Source organism: Pieris brassicae, chromosome 10 (assembly GCF_905147105.1).
Source record: "Pieris brassicae chromosome 10, ilPieBrab1.1, whole genome shotgun sequence".
Lineage (NCBI taxonomy): Eukaryota > Metazoa > Arthropoda > Insecta > Lepidoptera > Pieridae > Pieris > Pieris brassicae.
In genome coordinates, this window is record NC_059674.1 from 5,636,862 (window position 1) to 5,653,660 (window position 16,799).

At 34.4% G+C, this 16,799-nt stretch overlaps 1 protein-coding gene across 1 annotated transcript; it reads left to right on the plus strand.

Annotated features, from left to right (window-relative positions):
• The first annotated feature begins 77 nt into the window (after positions 1-77).
• LOC123715766 (tenascin-like) lies at positions 78-14,569 on the plus strand. The gene is made up of 14 exons (XM_045671039.1): positions 78-131; positions 980-1,126; positions 1,862-1,954; positions 2,527-2,730; positions 3,540-3,650; positions 6,467-6,649; positions 7,692-7,811; positions 8,795-8,962; positions 10,023-10,169; positions 11,051-11,170; positions 12,285-12,413; positions 13,051-13,191; positions 13,438-13,566; positions 14,483-14,569. The coding sequence occupies exons 1-14, from the start codon at positions 107-109 to the stop codon at positions 14,551-14,553; spliced, it is 1,788 nt and encodes a 595-aa protein (XP_045526995.1). The 5' UTR covers positions 78-106; the 3' UTR covers positions 14,554-14,569.
• Positions 14,570-16,799: the final 2,230 nt, after the last annotated feature.

Genomic DNA, 16,799 nt, shown 5'->3' on the forward strand with positions numbered 1-16,799 from the left:
ATCGTATATGCTTTTATAAATACCTAATCTATTGATAATTTAAAAATACAATCAGTGTTATCAAACAGGTGTTTAATCTTCGATATAACGTATTAGTCAATGTGCAATGGACAAAGTGGTCATTGTTTTTGGTAAGAGTTAATTATTATTATCTGTCAATTTATTACTTTTTTTTATTACCAGCCAACTGGCTGGTAATAAAAAAATTGTAAATCATACAATTCTAATTAATTACGAAAATGAATTCAATGGTAACACTGGTGGAAAAATGTTCTTAACTTTTTTATAATTATTTATTTTAATATTCTTACGCAAGTCTAGACCACACATTTATGGATCTGATTACCAGATTTATACATTTGGTAATCTTTTCTGTCTGATGTACATAACGACAAAGTTACCGTTAAAGCTCAAGCAATACACCAGCAATTTTTTTTGTTAATTAATAAAAAATAACTAGTTTAAATGTTTTGTCAAGTTGCGAGAGGATTTATAATTAGTGCTTTGTACGTTATGTGGGATACCTATAAAGTTATCAAAAACAATATTATATTGCATAATATTGCCTTTGATTTAGGGGTCAGTTGTCTCACCACGTGTTAGACACATTCTAGATGTCTTTATGACGATGTGGAACCAATGTAATTCCAAACCAATTCGTCGCGAACCTTCAAGAAAAGAGCGTTCCTATTCTTTTAAGGGAAGCACTTGCGAGCTCTCTGGCAATGTCTATAACATGGGTATCACTTAACATCAGGTGAGCCTACTGCCGGTATACCCTGTTACATTAAAAAAAATAATTCCTTTACGTCAATAATTAAGTATTAGGAATAAAATTTGTACAAATGTGCACTATAGTCGAACTCCTAATAAGGATAGCGATACAAATATCATTGTACAATTTTGTAAACCAGGGTTGCGACTTCAGGAAGTTTAAAAAAAATACATGAAAAGTCTCCTATTTGGTAATATTTTTCAGTGGCTCTTATCCACGTGTCTGTGTCCCTATGGACATGCACGAGTGATCTAGATTGCTCCAGTCAAGCTGGTAGTGTGTGTGTTGCTGGATCATGCCAGTGTCCCGCGGGACAGGAAGCCATTTCTACAGGAACACGGTGTGTTGGCGGTGAGTTTGAATCTACAAATTTATTAACAGTAATTTTTGCATCTTTTGGTGGAAATGTCCATAAATATATAAATTTATTATAAGTTTTCCACACAAGCTAAGAATGGAAAGCTCGTCTAAGGCAGTGTTTCTTTTATAAATTTGACGAATACTTAAATGAACCTAATCCTTGGGATTGATTTGCTCCAGTTCAAACAATTTGTATAACTCAAAACTTAAAAAGAGTGACGGAGAGTCTCTTGCCAGTTCTTCTTGCCCGCTCTACGCCCTTGACTTGCGAACTGGTAGTAAATGTAAATTTACAATTAATTTAACTTCTTTTCTGACGTTCATAAGTGTATTTGTTTACATATATGAGTAAAGTTATTTTGAGTTTCCAAACCTTTTTCCCCACCTTAGCTTATCTATAATTATGTAACAATAATAATATTAAATATTGAATTGTTCACTTAAGAAACTTTAATGAGAGGCTTCAGAAAGATAATAGGAAATTGTAAAACACAGTAAGTAAATTTTCTAAACATATAATGAAAAACGCCGAGTCCATAATCGAATTGCCAAACAAACAAATTGCATGCCTTACGATGTTTTCCTTCACCATACGAGCCGGGGTTCAAACAACCTCAGGTTTAGATGCCAACATTGCTTTGTTAAACCAATTACTTAGATAAATTATACGACATAATTGATTTCTTGCTGGGAAACTCAGGACGACTTTCAAGTTTATTCTTTCAGTCGCCCCATATCACACTTCACCATGCTTCGAAACAAACCAGTGCAGCCGTTTGTGGATCAACTACGAATGTAGACGTACAGATAACAATACAGGTAAAATAATACATTTCCTCAAATGTTAAATATCTTGTATATTATCTTATATATATATCCGTGAGTACATATATCGGATATAAACGATTCTAACTCTTGAAGGACTTTTAATATAAATAATGTATATATAAATAATAATAATGTAACGTGTAAGACGTGGCCACAGATTAGGCGAAAAATAAATGAGTCTGTACTCTTCGATATTGTTTTCCTTGGAGAGATGATTTCCTCCGAGATGTAGTTCACAGGCGCTAATTAGATTTATATTAGTCGGCGCCTCGTCCCACCAGTGACTTTCTCGCTTAACGAATAAGTATCGCAATACAGCGAGGAAATGACAACATTAAAAGTAAACCAATACACGGATCTAACTTTTAAAATGTATTTTATTATGATTATCTTAAAACAAATATTACGTATTGATAAGTTTTTCAATACAACAGGCGTTTGTTGACGTTGTTTGGAGTTGACAATTGTCTTTGATCGGAAATACATGGCGTTCATTTTGTTATACACATATGTTCAATAGACATTTGAAAATAGAACGCAAATTAAAGCTCCTGCTGTTACAGAGGGTACATGTGAATGCATGGAAGGGAATCACTACTTCCTCGGACGGTGCTGGAGGAGCAGGGACTACAGGGAGACCTGCCAAAGAGATGAGGAGTGTATCACAACACCACGCGACCCATATGCCCTCAAGTGTGATGGAGTTTGTGTGTGTGCTGACGGATATTACGAACGTCAGAGGGGCGAGTGCAGAAAAATTGGAAACGGTATTTTGATGATATCTGAAAGATTTTTTTTTAAATCACAAATAAAATACAGAATCACTTCAAAGTGAGAAAAAGTTATCAACTAGGGCTCTCTTGATGGTTATTGCTATACATTTCTGGTTTCTTTTCTTTCCCTTCCAGCTTTTATAGTTTTGGTAAAAAGACTAAAAAAAATATTGGTTTTAAATCTTAATATATATAAAAATCTCCTGTCACGATGTTTGTCCGCGATGGACTCCTAAACTACTTAACCGATTTTAAAATAAATTGGCACACCGTGAGCAGTCTGGTCCAACTTAAGAGATAGGATAGCTTAGATCTTTAATTATAGTTGCAATTTTATTTTATTGCAAATTATTTGTCTATAATTAATTGATAGTCACAATTACCTGTTAACTCCAAAAGATTCTAACAGATGTCGATACTTTTCGACTGGATTGAGTAAGTAATCAATAGATGGCACTGCTATGGTAAACCGACAAACGTGTCATAAAACAATTCAATATCATGATTACCACGTGTTATTGAGGCTAAAGTATTAATTAAATTTATTTTGTTGTAAACGAAATACCGTGAAATTAAATTATTTTTAATTTTTGGTGTTAAATAGCCAACCAAGTGTTACTTAGACCGAAGTGTAAATCAAATTCAAGTTATAGTGACGATAATACAGTGAAATTATTCTTTCGTGTCACGGTATTAAGGCTAACTAAAACCACATTAAGGAGAAACGAAGTTCGCGGGGGCAGCTAGTATTAAATAAAATATTTTTTTATACATAACAGATTTAAGTGTACTAACATTTACAGCTGTAGGCGACGGTTGCGTAGTGAATGAAGATTGTCATTTCCCTGACGCAGTCTGTGATATAAGACATTTTAACTGCACCGTCAGGTCCGATGACAGGTCCGATACATTAAGTAAGTCACAATAAAGTTATGATTCTTTCAATTGTAGTGATCATGATATGAGACCCTTAGAGCACTGACTCTCGTTTTTTAATCTGGTAAGTATCTCAAAATTGAACCATTCTTTACCATAATTTTTGAAGATACTATAAGCGTCTACCACATATGCGCTGTCTGTTATGGCATTCTTGAAGAGAATTCCAACAAAAGATTTATTTATTTTCTATATAGTTACTTAATACAATAGAAAAATTATTAATACACAATTTAAACTAAGAACATCACAAACAGAACAAGAAACCATAAAACCTAAACTTTTTGTTGTGAATTAAGGCCATATGCGATTAAATCAGTGTCACATGCAATAATATGCAGGGCGCGTAAATTTGTACTCGCGCTCGTTTGAGAATGTGTGCAGATACTTCGTATTAAAATAGGACATCCCAATCTATTTCTTAATGATTTTGATTTCTGTCATTGATTGATTAGTTTTGATCTATATTAACGAACAGATAAACAATAGAAACATACTGTAGCGAAAACTACAATTACTACAATAACGTGACCTGAACGCGCTTATAAAGCAGTTCCCGCTGAGGATGAAGAAGTTCTGGGCTTTAGTCATTTGTCCAAAGCAAAAAACAAATTAGTACAAAAAACCGTCTTCACTGGGGAACGCGAGTTTCCTTATTTGGTTCAATGTGGTGAGCTTCCATCCTGTCTCGCCCAAGCCGAGGTCCGAGTCTCGCAGGAGACGCCCATGTGCCAGTCGCGAGAACTGTACTTGACTAGACTGGTTCCTTCTTTGAAGTTGGGTCCTCCCTATAGCTCAGCCCTTGCCAGAACACCATTACGTTATAAACTTTGTTCATTGTCTTTAGACAATATTATAAATACTATTTATCGTCCAACAAGTTCGTGAATTTATGAATATGTACATAAATTTATTACATACTAGACGGGTAGCCGACTTTCGGGGAATTCTTAGGCAATAAATCAGCATTGTCAAGATTAGAAGATACCGTAGTACATTCAAAACCTTGCTTCGTTCTTGAAGCTGGATTGGTGTAAAATTCTAGACTACAAACAATTTTTAAGCACGATTTACATAGTTTTATAACTGAAGAGAGTTTGGCCAATCACGGCTTGTCAGCCGATGAATTTTCCTTACTAAGCACAATTAACACTCGTTACGGTGAAGAAAAATATGTCTCATGTACAGAAGGCTGATTGCTATCCTACTAAAAGAATTACGAAAACCTGAAACTTCTCGACAATCGTATTCTGGATATAGATATCCAGTAGACTGGCTCAAGAAGATCTCAAACGAGCAACTTTTGTGAGCGCTGCCGATAAACCTCGATTAGATCAAGCGACGCAAATGGAAATTAAGGCCATACACTCCGATGGGACGCCAATCATATTCCGTAGCCGTCCCAAGCAAACCTGGCGTTGTACAGTTGCAGATGAGCCAAAGAGGGCCGGAAAGACTTGGAGCGAGCTGAAATACGAGACTCAAGACCGGAGGCAATGTAGACTCACCTTGGCCGTCCTCTGCTTCATCTGGTGGTTATAGGACATGAGAAACTTTACTTAATGAAAATAAATAAGATATAAAGGTCAAAGTAACATTTAACACAAAATAGGGTTCGGTTAATTAAGTAATTTAAACGTTAATATTTGCTTAATCATGGTTTAATTAACATGCATCACGCGAGATGCCTTTGAACCTTCGAAACGATATTCAAGGTTATTTTCCTAATTAAAGAGAAAACTAGAAGCTCAAACTATGTAGGAAATGGGAAACTCAAACTTAAAATACCTTTATTCATATAGGTAAACAAATACACTTATGAACGTCAGAAAATATGTTAAATTGATTCTAACTTTACATTTACTACCAGTTCGCAAGTCAAGGGCAAGCAGATCATTTAATATACATCAAATTTATAAAAAGCTTTATTGATTAATTTACGTTTAACGAGAGCTTGGTTTTTCAGTGATAAATCTCTAATAAACGAGATAAATGAAGATTCAACGATCACTAAATCGTTCAGTTGTTTAAGCTATCCCGGAACATTCTCTGCTATGTTGCTTAAGAATATCCAAAGCTCTAAATCCCCTGCATCATGAGCACACCCCACATACACCCTCGCGTATCACACTACCACAACAACAAATTATTGTATATATATTATATATTCCATCTTTGGCTAAATCAGCTCTGTATCATAATCAGCAGCTGTAAGATTATGAATAAAACTAGATAATGGTGATACGATAGTTACACCCTCGAACCACGGCTACGCCTGGGTAGTTATTTTTCGGTCAATTTCCATAAAAACAAGAATTATTGTATATTGGTGAAAGCTTACAGTTTATCGCGTTCATATAGATGCCGTGTTAATAATAGAATACTAAAAAAAATATAAAACGCCTAATTCAAAAACGAACGAACTTTGTTTCCTGTTTCTGAAAATCCGGAATATTTTTGACATATGGTACTCACACTTGGAGACAATTTCGTCTGTTGATCTGGTTCAACACGGGACTCTTTATATTGTGCATCGTGGATATTCATTCAGTAGTCTTTGTGGTAGTGTGACGATAAAAAGAATGACCTTGAATATTATTTGGAAGTGTCAAAGGCGCGTAGCGTGACGCATGTTAAAGGTACACTGCCACAGGAACCAAGCTTTTTAAGTTTGAATTAATTTTCTATTTATTATTATTAGGATTAGTTCTTTTATTTAGGTTAAGATAATTGCAAATACTGTATAGTCAATAAATCATTGTAAAATTAATTTACTTAACATGGTTTATTCCAGATTTAAATGAACTAGTATACTTCAGTACTGAAGAGACTAACGCCCTCTCTGATCGAGAAGTCGAATCAGTTCACAATACAACGTGCACAAATGACAGTGAATGTGACACTCCTGCAACCTGCACTTTTGGTGCCTGTGTGTGTCCAACGGGCTTTTATAGATACAATGGAACATGTTACGCAGGTTAACAAGGAATTATATTTTATACGTAAATTAGATCCTTGTATGTTTTTTTTGTTATTTATTGTGTTGCAGGAGCTTAGGTATTCTTATCTATATAATGTATATTTCGCAACTAGTTAGCGAAATATACATTAAATGCCGTAAAAAAATATAAAAAGCCGTTCAATTAAGAGCTTAGCCTTTTAACTAAACAGCACGGTTTAACTAGCGTCCTGATATTGATTGAAAGATATTGAGCCGTAACATGTGTAACAACATTCAATAAACTGGCTGGCTAATGCCATTCTTACAATAGATTGGTGGAAATAAAAATGATATAACAATGATCTGACATAAAAAAATATTTCTTTAAAAATGTAATTGCTTGAGTCAGTCACAGCTAAATTCCCATTATTATTATGACTACACTCTTCCACTGTTCTTGTTTTTCATTAAAATTTGTTAAAGTGGTACTAAATTAAGATTAACAGTCAATAAGTAATAAAACGTCATCGATCTAAGTCATCTGATAGCTGTTTGATCAACTAGCTTTCTGGCCACTTTGCTGACACCAAGTATATTATACATAAATATTTGTTTAAGTTACATAACAAAACTTAATCTTATACATCAGATGTGCCAGTTTTGGTGATGAGCGTGTCTTGTGATACATAGGCCTAGCTACTTCCATTATTTTCTAATGTTAGCTCTTCTTGTCTAAATTGTGCCTCCTACTCTCTTTATATCGTCTGCCCATCTCTTGCTCTCTCTTCCTCTTTTCCATTTTTCGTATTAAATTTTTGTCCATTTAGATAAAATTTTAAGTAATTATCATAATTGTTTTCTTAAAATACACCTACGTATATTTAAGTCAATCTTTTTTTTAAACTAAATCAGTCTCTGCACTAATTAAACACAAGAACTCATCCGTCTCTTTTTATCGCAGCACAAACACAATTTGTCAGGAAGGGGAAAAATTATTTAAAAGGAGATTAATTTGCATTGGGAAAACGTCACCTCCTTTGTGATTTTGAAAAGGAATTAACTGTATTTATTTTCGCAGAACTCGGTACTCCATCCACACCTGAACAATGTGATGGTATTCTTGCGGTCGTTATTGATGGCATCTGCTCGTGTCCACCAAATTTCTTCTATCATGAGAATATGAGAAGCTGTATACGTGGTAAGGCATAGAAAAAGATTTCTAAATAAATCACGGTTGACTAGATTATGGTATTTATAACAGTTGGTTCTGTTAATACCACTTCAATAACGTTCTGTTAATACCTCTGAATTGGGTTTTATTTAGATGACCTAATTTTCTATTTAAACAGCCAATTATCAACTATTTTTTCGATAATCAACGATATTTCAGTGGTAAGCTTGCTGATAGGTAAGTATTCTATAAATAACATGTGTGATTTAGCTTATGTTATCTCTAAAAAATGTATAGTTAATGCTAATAATGTAATGAATTGGCGTTTAAATTTCATAAATGGTGTTCGCAAGATAATTAAAATTTAAAATTGTTTATTTTATACAAACTACGTTTAGTCCGGCCATAAATATTGTTACATAAAAACTCTTTTTTATTTATTTTGAATTTAGAACATGTATATTATTTTAAAAACTTATTTCGATTTTGCGCCATTTCACATATTGTTCAATGTCCTTTATCAAATTACAATATGAAATGGGGTCTTAAAGAAAATAGTATTGCAGTGATCGCCTTGCATAATGACAGACACTTTTAAAGCTTGGTATCAGCCGTATGTTCGTACCTATATCGTACGATCAACAGATACAACAACACTTCGTCTGTGGAAGAGAAGAGAGACAAGAAAAGATCGGGGCGGTCGCGTGCTGTTAGAATGTATATTTTTTTTATATATTGCTGAGTCTTTAATATGTAGGCGTTTTAATAATATTTTATTATTACCTTACAGCATCTTCATTTGTAACAGTATTTATGGCTGGACTAGTCAGTTACTAAAATTATATATAAAGTGGGACTTCTGTAACTTAAATGGAAATAAATTCGTGTATTGTGCGAATTTCTATGTGTGTATACAGCCATTAAATCCTCCACTTCTGTGTGTCTTAAGTTTTGTAGACATTGTTATAACTATTGTAAACCAATGGCTGTACATGTAAATAATATTGCAGTGTCCCGTCGACTCACGGACTCCTGCATGGTGGACGCACATTGTCATACTTTTGGGGCGCAGTCCCGTTGTGGTGCTCCAAGGGAGCCTTGGGGCCTGCGTTCGTGTGAATGTATCACGGAGAATGCTGTGTGGGATCAGAATCGGAATATATGCAGATTGTTTGCTGGTAAGAATTTCGGTACTTACGATGCCACGATGAATATAATAAGTGGTTCTCAATTTTCTCTTTTGATAATTTTATTGCTTAGTGTTTTTGTAATGTCTATGTAATAAGTGGAAACTGAGTCCACCAACCATATATTGAACCAGGTGGGAGGTCTAGGAGAGAGCAATGTTTGATTGAAGTGGGTGTTCTGTAGTAAGAGATGTGTGGTGCATGTTCTGCCGCACTTACCATGATGAGTGTTCAGAGTTGTTCGGATACCTGCATCTGAGTTTCATCATCGGATGTGGAGGCAGAATACGAAACTCCTCCACCCGTATGACCTCGATTTTTAAAGGGTTTTATGGCATTTTTTGCCACGCTCCACTACTTCGTGGAACCAGCAGCCCACTGAAGTATTTCTGAACCAATTCGACTTAGGGTCCTTCAAGAAAATAGAGCACCAATTCTTAAAACTCCGGTGACGAATATCTATACAAACTTCACATCAGATGAGTTTTCTGCCCGTTTACCACCTGTTCATGCTTTTACAGATTTTTTTTCCTTATTTATAAACCTATGTTTTAATTAAATTTTAATCAAGAACAATGTGGATATATTTTTTTGAGATCATTAGATCTGGGAAAATACAAATTTCAAATATCCATTAAAACATATAAAATACGTTGACAGATGAAACAGGATCTTGGCGATATATTGCATCCGCATTCTTTGATTATTTTAATTTTATACACCAGTTGGTGCCTTCTGACACGTTAGATTTTTTATTTGAGACATGCCGGTTTTCTTATGTTCTCCTTCACCGTACGAGCAAGTGTTAAATACCCATATACAAAGAAAATTTCATTGGTACACAGCCGTAATTCAACAGTATGAAAGATCATCACTGCTGTGCGTCGGACCGTGGGCGTATAATTTTGTGTACTAAATTCCTTTTTTCACGATATAAAAATTTTATGAACGCGAATAATGGCATAACCTAAAAATAATAAATTCTCATAATTGCAATTTAATGTTTTAAATATTTCGTAGCGAATTCACTGAAGGAGATTTTATTTTACAGGTGTAGGTGAAGGTTGCGAAGTAGACAACGACTGTTTGGCTGGAGAGCTGCAGATCACGTGTGTGAAGAATGAGGAGGGCCAGGGCTTCTGCAGTTGTCCGCCACATCTGACGGAGTTCGAAGGACTATGCCTCACATCCGGACTTGGTAGGACTTCTATGATCTTGTATATATATAATGCGACATAAATACTTGGTGTTCACCAGCGAACTTGGACTAAATTTTCTGGAAAATAACTATCACTTGGCGTATGAGAAACCAGAGATGCTGTTCAACCAATCATTAACAAAGGCAACGCGCCGTTATTTCGTTTATCATTCATTCATGGTATTATACATATGCATAATGTTAATACTCGGCTAACAAACGCAGGCTGCAATTTACCCGCACTAGACTATCTAAAGTTATTAATTCTTTTTTGGGAAAAGGGATACTTTTCTTTAATAAAATCCCAGAGAGTCTTTTATTTCTGCCTTTTAATAAATTTAAGAAATGTATTAAAGAACAAACTGTGTAAAAGGCTTACTATAAAGTTAACGATTATCTAGTTGATAAAGGGACCTGGGACTAGTGCTAGACTGGCTGTTTCTAATATATAATTCTATAAATAAGTGTTGTTTGCCATTTTGTATGATGATTTGCTATTTTAAAAGTGTATCGAGAGTTTTTTACGTCGGCTTTTTCTTTCGGCCTACCCCCTCTTTCTTCTTTTCCGATGAGTAGGGATGTCTACCTATTTAAATTTAATGACGAGGTATAAGTGATACCTGTATCTTATATTCCATAAAAAAATGTTTTCCAACCTTTCATCTACCCCCTACGTAACATTTAATTGATTACAAAGAAACTTAAAACTATAGGTTTTAGGAAGAAATCACTAGGTTATTATTAACATAACACATTAACTTAATTTTCAAACCAAAAACGTCGATCTCATTTTCGAATTGTCCCCCTTAACAACCAAATTGCCCCCCTCAGGGGTGTGGGCCCCTTGCGAAACACTGGTGTAGACAACTCAATGTTTTCAGTTCTCGGTGACGACTGTCAAGCGACTCCAGAGTGTAACGGGACTCAGAATTCGATTTGTACCAACAACAAATGCAGCTGTGCTGAGGGATTTCAGCAGGAAGGAGATTATTGTGCTCCAGGTAGGTCCTGATATAATCAAAGTTACCCATTCGGCGATGTGGCAGCTTATTTCTATTGATATGGCAATTTGGGAGCAGTGTTGGCCTGGTGGCTTCAGCTCTCATCATGGTCATAGATCGATCGATCCACGGCTGTGCACTAATGAGAACCACCAGTGGTGTAAAACAAAAAAACCTGGCGATTAAAAATAGTGGCGGAGAGTTTATTGCCAGTTCTTCTCTTCCGTTCTACGCCCGTGATTTGAGAACTGGCAGTCATTGTAAAGTTAGAAGCATTTAATGTATTGAATGTAAAACATTTAAAAAAAACAAACATTAACATTTTTTTGACGTTCATAAGTGTTACATATATGAATAAATTATTTTTGACTTTGTCTTTGATAGAATAGATAGATAGATAGATTTTAACTTATACTGTAATTTACTATCTATCTATACTAAAATACATGACAATTACTGTGAACAGTTATCTTGCATATACAGATTTTAGTTTTTACTATTTTTCTATTTAAAAATATTTAGTTATACATAGAAAGAAAACTCCATTCGTACATAGCCATGTTCTAAAGTATGAGTAGTAGTCTAGGCTTTTGACCTACACTGCCTACCTACCAACGTACCTAAACCCCATTGTTAATAATTAGGTATCAGATAGATACTTAACAACGCTGTTAAAATTGATCAGCAAACTACTGAATATATCAAGCTCTGGATAGGTAGTGTTTCTTCTTGATATTCGCGTAACCTCGATGTCCGAAGTTCCACAACTGAGCATTTTAAGGCAGTTTCTGCCGCACACCACTACTTTGTTGAACCAGTTGCCCACTTAAATATTTTCGAACCAATTCGACTTAGGATCTTTCCAAGAACTTACCAATTCTTAAAAGGCCGGCAACACAAGCCCTCTGGCATTAAGAGTGTCCATGAGACATATCACTTAACATCAGGAGAGCCTCTTGCCTGTTTGGCCCCGTTCTAAAAAAATACACTCGAATGAGCGGTGCTTGAACTCCTTGGTTATATGGTAAGAACGAAATAACTTACAAATCATTCAGCGAGTACCCCTGCTTTTAATTATTATTTGGTGGTGACTGTACAAGAGGTATTTCTACAGTTATTGGCGGACCCTGTACCCAAGATACAGACTGCGTAATACAGAACACAGAATGCAGAAACACAACTGATGGCTTGACCTGTCAATGTCATGACGGCCTTGTGGGATACGAGCAACAGTGCTATACTGGTAAGGCTCACCCGGTAGCGTTGCTCTATATGAACGCAGTAAACAAGTAACATAGCTTTTACACATTGAAAGAAAATTATCAAACACCTGGGATTCAATAATATCCAAAATAAAACCCCAAGACAAACAATCCGCGGAAAAAGAGGACACCGTAAGTCATTTCTGCAAAACCCGTCCTCTTTTAGTCGTTACCAACTCCGGGGAAATAAATACAGATAACACAACTTTCTCTACAGCTGTGATACTTTCGACATTCAACACCTTTTGTCTTCAGTCACCGTGACCACGCACGCTGTAAAGCACGCGAAACGTCGGAATTATTTAAATTTATTTACAATAATTATAAGTTTATAATAATACAAATAGCTTTAATCCGGTATAAAAATTTCTTTCAATGAATTTATATATTTATATTGCCATAAATTTGTTTTAATTTTCTTTTTAATCGTTTTGAATTATTTTATTATTACTATGTAGGTAAAAAAAATGTAAATACTTTATATGTGATTGTTATTATTACAAATAAACATTATACCTAGTATAATTTATAAAAAAAAATTAATTAAATTTAAAAATGTAATATTTCTACTTTACAACTATTATGATTTAACTCCGTTTTGATTTAATTAATTTGTAGTTTCCCCCGGTATAAATGCATCCTGTACTGTATCAGCTCAGTGTAAAGCGACCATGGGCGAAACTGTCGATTGTGTCGACGGCTTATGTGCGTGTATAGCCGATCATCATTACAGAGATGGAAGATGCTGGCGTATCACTGGTAAAGTATTTATAGACTGTAAGTAGTCCCAGTAGAATGCGCAAGCGACGTTGAGGACCTTAAAGAGGAAATACCCAAAGTGGTTTTAGTGGGTATAGCTGATCCGGATCTATAAGTAGAGTGCTTATAAAGGCGTAGATAGATGTTTAAAAGGGTCTTATCTATTTATTTCCTAAGTACAAAGACCAAACCAATACAAAAATCTGAAGGTAATAAAAGAAAGGTTTAAAGGCGGTACTTTTGTAGGTTTATTCGAAAGCTGTTCACGTACAAGCGAGTGCTACTTGAGCGATATGTCAGGAGTCGTGTCGTGCAGAAATGGACGTTGCCAGTGTGACTTCGACCATCCCTATTCTGAAACACTGAATACTTGTGGTAAGTGTCAAAGAAAATCCTACTCTGGTACATCATTTTATAAGTTGTCTCAGTCATCAATTTATAACCTGTCTGAAACGGAAAGTATTCTTCTGGTACAACAGACCAATACTAAATTTTCAGTGTTATGTATAAATATGTAAGGTGTGACTCCGTGTGTATAATAAAATAAATCAATGGCGCTACCTTTTTCGGTCGGAGCCTCAAATTTCTGTATCTATTTCATGATCATTTGTTAATCGAATAGGCAAGTAGGTAATAAGCCTTCTGTGCCTGACACATGCCGTCGAATTTTTGGGTCTAAGTCAAGCCGGTTTCCTCACGATGTTTTCCTTCATCGTTCAGCGAATGTTAAATGCGCACATGGAAAGAAAAACCATTGGTGCATTCGCGTGGTCGAACCTACGACCTCAGGGAAGAGAGTCGCACGCCGAAGCCACTACGGCAACACTGCTCAACCGTGTGTATATTAGGACGCTAAAAAATATGCAGCCATTGTATACACCGAAAGTCATCAACAATTACAGAGGGAACGGCTTTTTGGTTAGGGCGGCGAGTAAGATTAACAATTTATCTGATCGCAAGTGTCGGCAAGGAAAGCTCGAACATCTGAGTTCCTCAGTGGAATAAATGTATATCATAAGTTTTTACAAGTGTATAAGTTATTTCTATTATATTCTTTGATATTTTACTAATTTAAAGTTTATACACTATATAATGTATAATATTCCGACTCCTTGGGATATTTTCCTTAACAATACAATCGGAAATTAGTTGAATGTAGTAAGAAAAGTCCATTGATGCACAGTAAGGGTTGGAACCTATGACCTCACGGTTGAGAGTTGCAAGTAAGCAACTGGGTAAACACTGCTCCGCTCTAAACTAATGTACAATTAGAACATACTTTTTGTTTCAGTTTCTTCGGGAACAACAATATACGGAAGTCTTGTGACAATACTTACACTATTTATGTTAATAAATATATAAATTGATTGTTTTTAAATTGTACCTCTTTTTGACACCTTACATATAATTTCTTTCTCAAATACCACAATCGCGTGGACCAAAAAATACTTATCAAAATGCTAATTCATTGGACAAGCGACTCGGTCCGCCATCTTTTCCCCATTAAAAACACGGTAAATGGCGTTCAAATTGTAATATAGCATAGTGTGAAGGAAGCTCGAAGCTCGCTTGGATGTATCCTAGCAAACAATTATAAATATGGTAAATATAAAAATTATTTACAACTGTAATTTAACTTTTTAGTGATACAATTTGAATACAAATACAAAAATACATTGATCTTTAGAAAAAGTTTAGTAGAGGTGACGTGAAATAAGTAGACGATTGGCGCCGAAAGTGGCAATGCCATAGAGTACAGAAATCTACCTCGACAATAGTGATACAAACTTTGTGGAATTGGTCTGTATCATTGTGATTAGCAGATCTTTGTTTCAGGAATTATTTTATAATGAAATTTTGTTAAGTATACTGTGATCGTTTTGACGTTGATAATTTTAGTAATACGATACGAGATAAAAAAGTGCGTGCGTACAAAGGGAAGTGAAACTTATTTGTAAATTAATGATTACTAAGGTCAAAGCCCCAATAGATGATCATGAACCAGTATATGATCACTCCATGTATTTATATATCTATATTCACCCTGTTTACACCCTGTTGACAAAATTGCTATCTAAAGTGCGTGTATTTTTTGTTGTTGCCGCTTGTTTATTAATGCGATGACTTAATTAGTTATTAATTAACTAACTACCGGATTCTAGCACCATATGTTTATATAATAATTAAGTAATGTTTCAGTTATCCACAAGTATATACTATGTTGCATGGTACAAAGTGAATAATTGTGCTTTTTATTGAAGACCTTTACGCATTAAGATAAAAAATTGTACCAATAACAAAATAGTTCGAATCGAATATATGGCTCAAGAATGTGTTAGTATTTTTTTAAGATGAAACTGATCATGAATTTGAAAGCTTATCCATTAATACAATTGTACTTTTCAATGTTTGTGATATAATAATAGAAAGAAATGATTTAAATAACTCATTTTATGATCAAAGTATGATGGTGCTATGTTATGAATTCGAAGGGAAATTGGAAGTATATATTGATTTCTAACAGTTAAATAAAATACAATTTTATTCTATGGGGTAATCAAATGGGCCGCGGAATCAAAACGAAAGCACATGTTGATATTAACTCTGCTGACATCAAAATAATAAAATCTGGATCTAACATGGATCTTTCACGGTCTTCACAAGAAGCTATAGAATGTCGAATGAAGGTAATAATTCTAAAACGAAATTTTGTACATTTTTAATTCAAATGTTTCCAAAAAATATTTCGACATCTAAGGAGCAATATACTCAAATTTAATGTAGATAAAATACAACGTTCAATAAAACAACCCACAGTTAAGATAATTGAGCCTGCGTTCGGTAATAGAATAATAACCAATAGAATAACTTCATAAAATCAAATGATTTAAAATTTGAGACACCAGATTTATTTTTTGCTTCCATCAAAGATACAATATTTACATTAATAAATAAATGTATCGAAGATCACACAATTTTAAAAATAAATTTTATACTTCGTGTAACTAAAAAAAATTGATTTCCAATCTATAAGTTTTATTTCTGTGATACGAAATTAATTAAGAAATGTTGGAGCACCAATGTCAAATCAAATCAAGGTAATATATTGACATTGATTGAAACATAATACTGCTAACATAAATGAATATAACAATAAGATGTTGGAATGGATACTGAGATATATGTGAAAATTAATTATGTAGTTTAAGTAGTTGAAAGAAATTCCGGTCTAAATTGGAAAAATGCAAATATTCGTGTTAAATATTAATTGAAAAACGATTCCAACAGTGATCTTCAGAAAAAGGATATTATATATAACATAACAAAGGATATATCCGAGGAAGATACTGCAAAACATCCTGACCAGATAAAGAAAAAAACTAAACTTCCTTCAAATGCTGGCCGAACAGGAAAAGAGGAAAGCATTTCATATATATCAACAGACAAAGATGATGGAACGGACGCTGATATATATGTGAATATTTAATTATACAGTTTAAACAAGTTGGAAGAAATCTCGGTAACACAACATTGGAAAAATGCAGAAATTCGTGTTAAATATGAAATGAAAAGCGATTCCAACAGTGATGTTCAGATAAAGGATACAT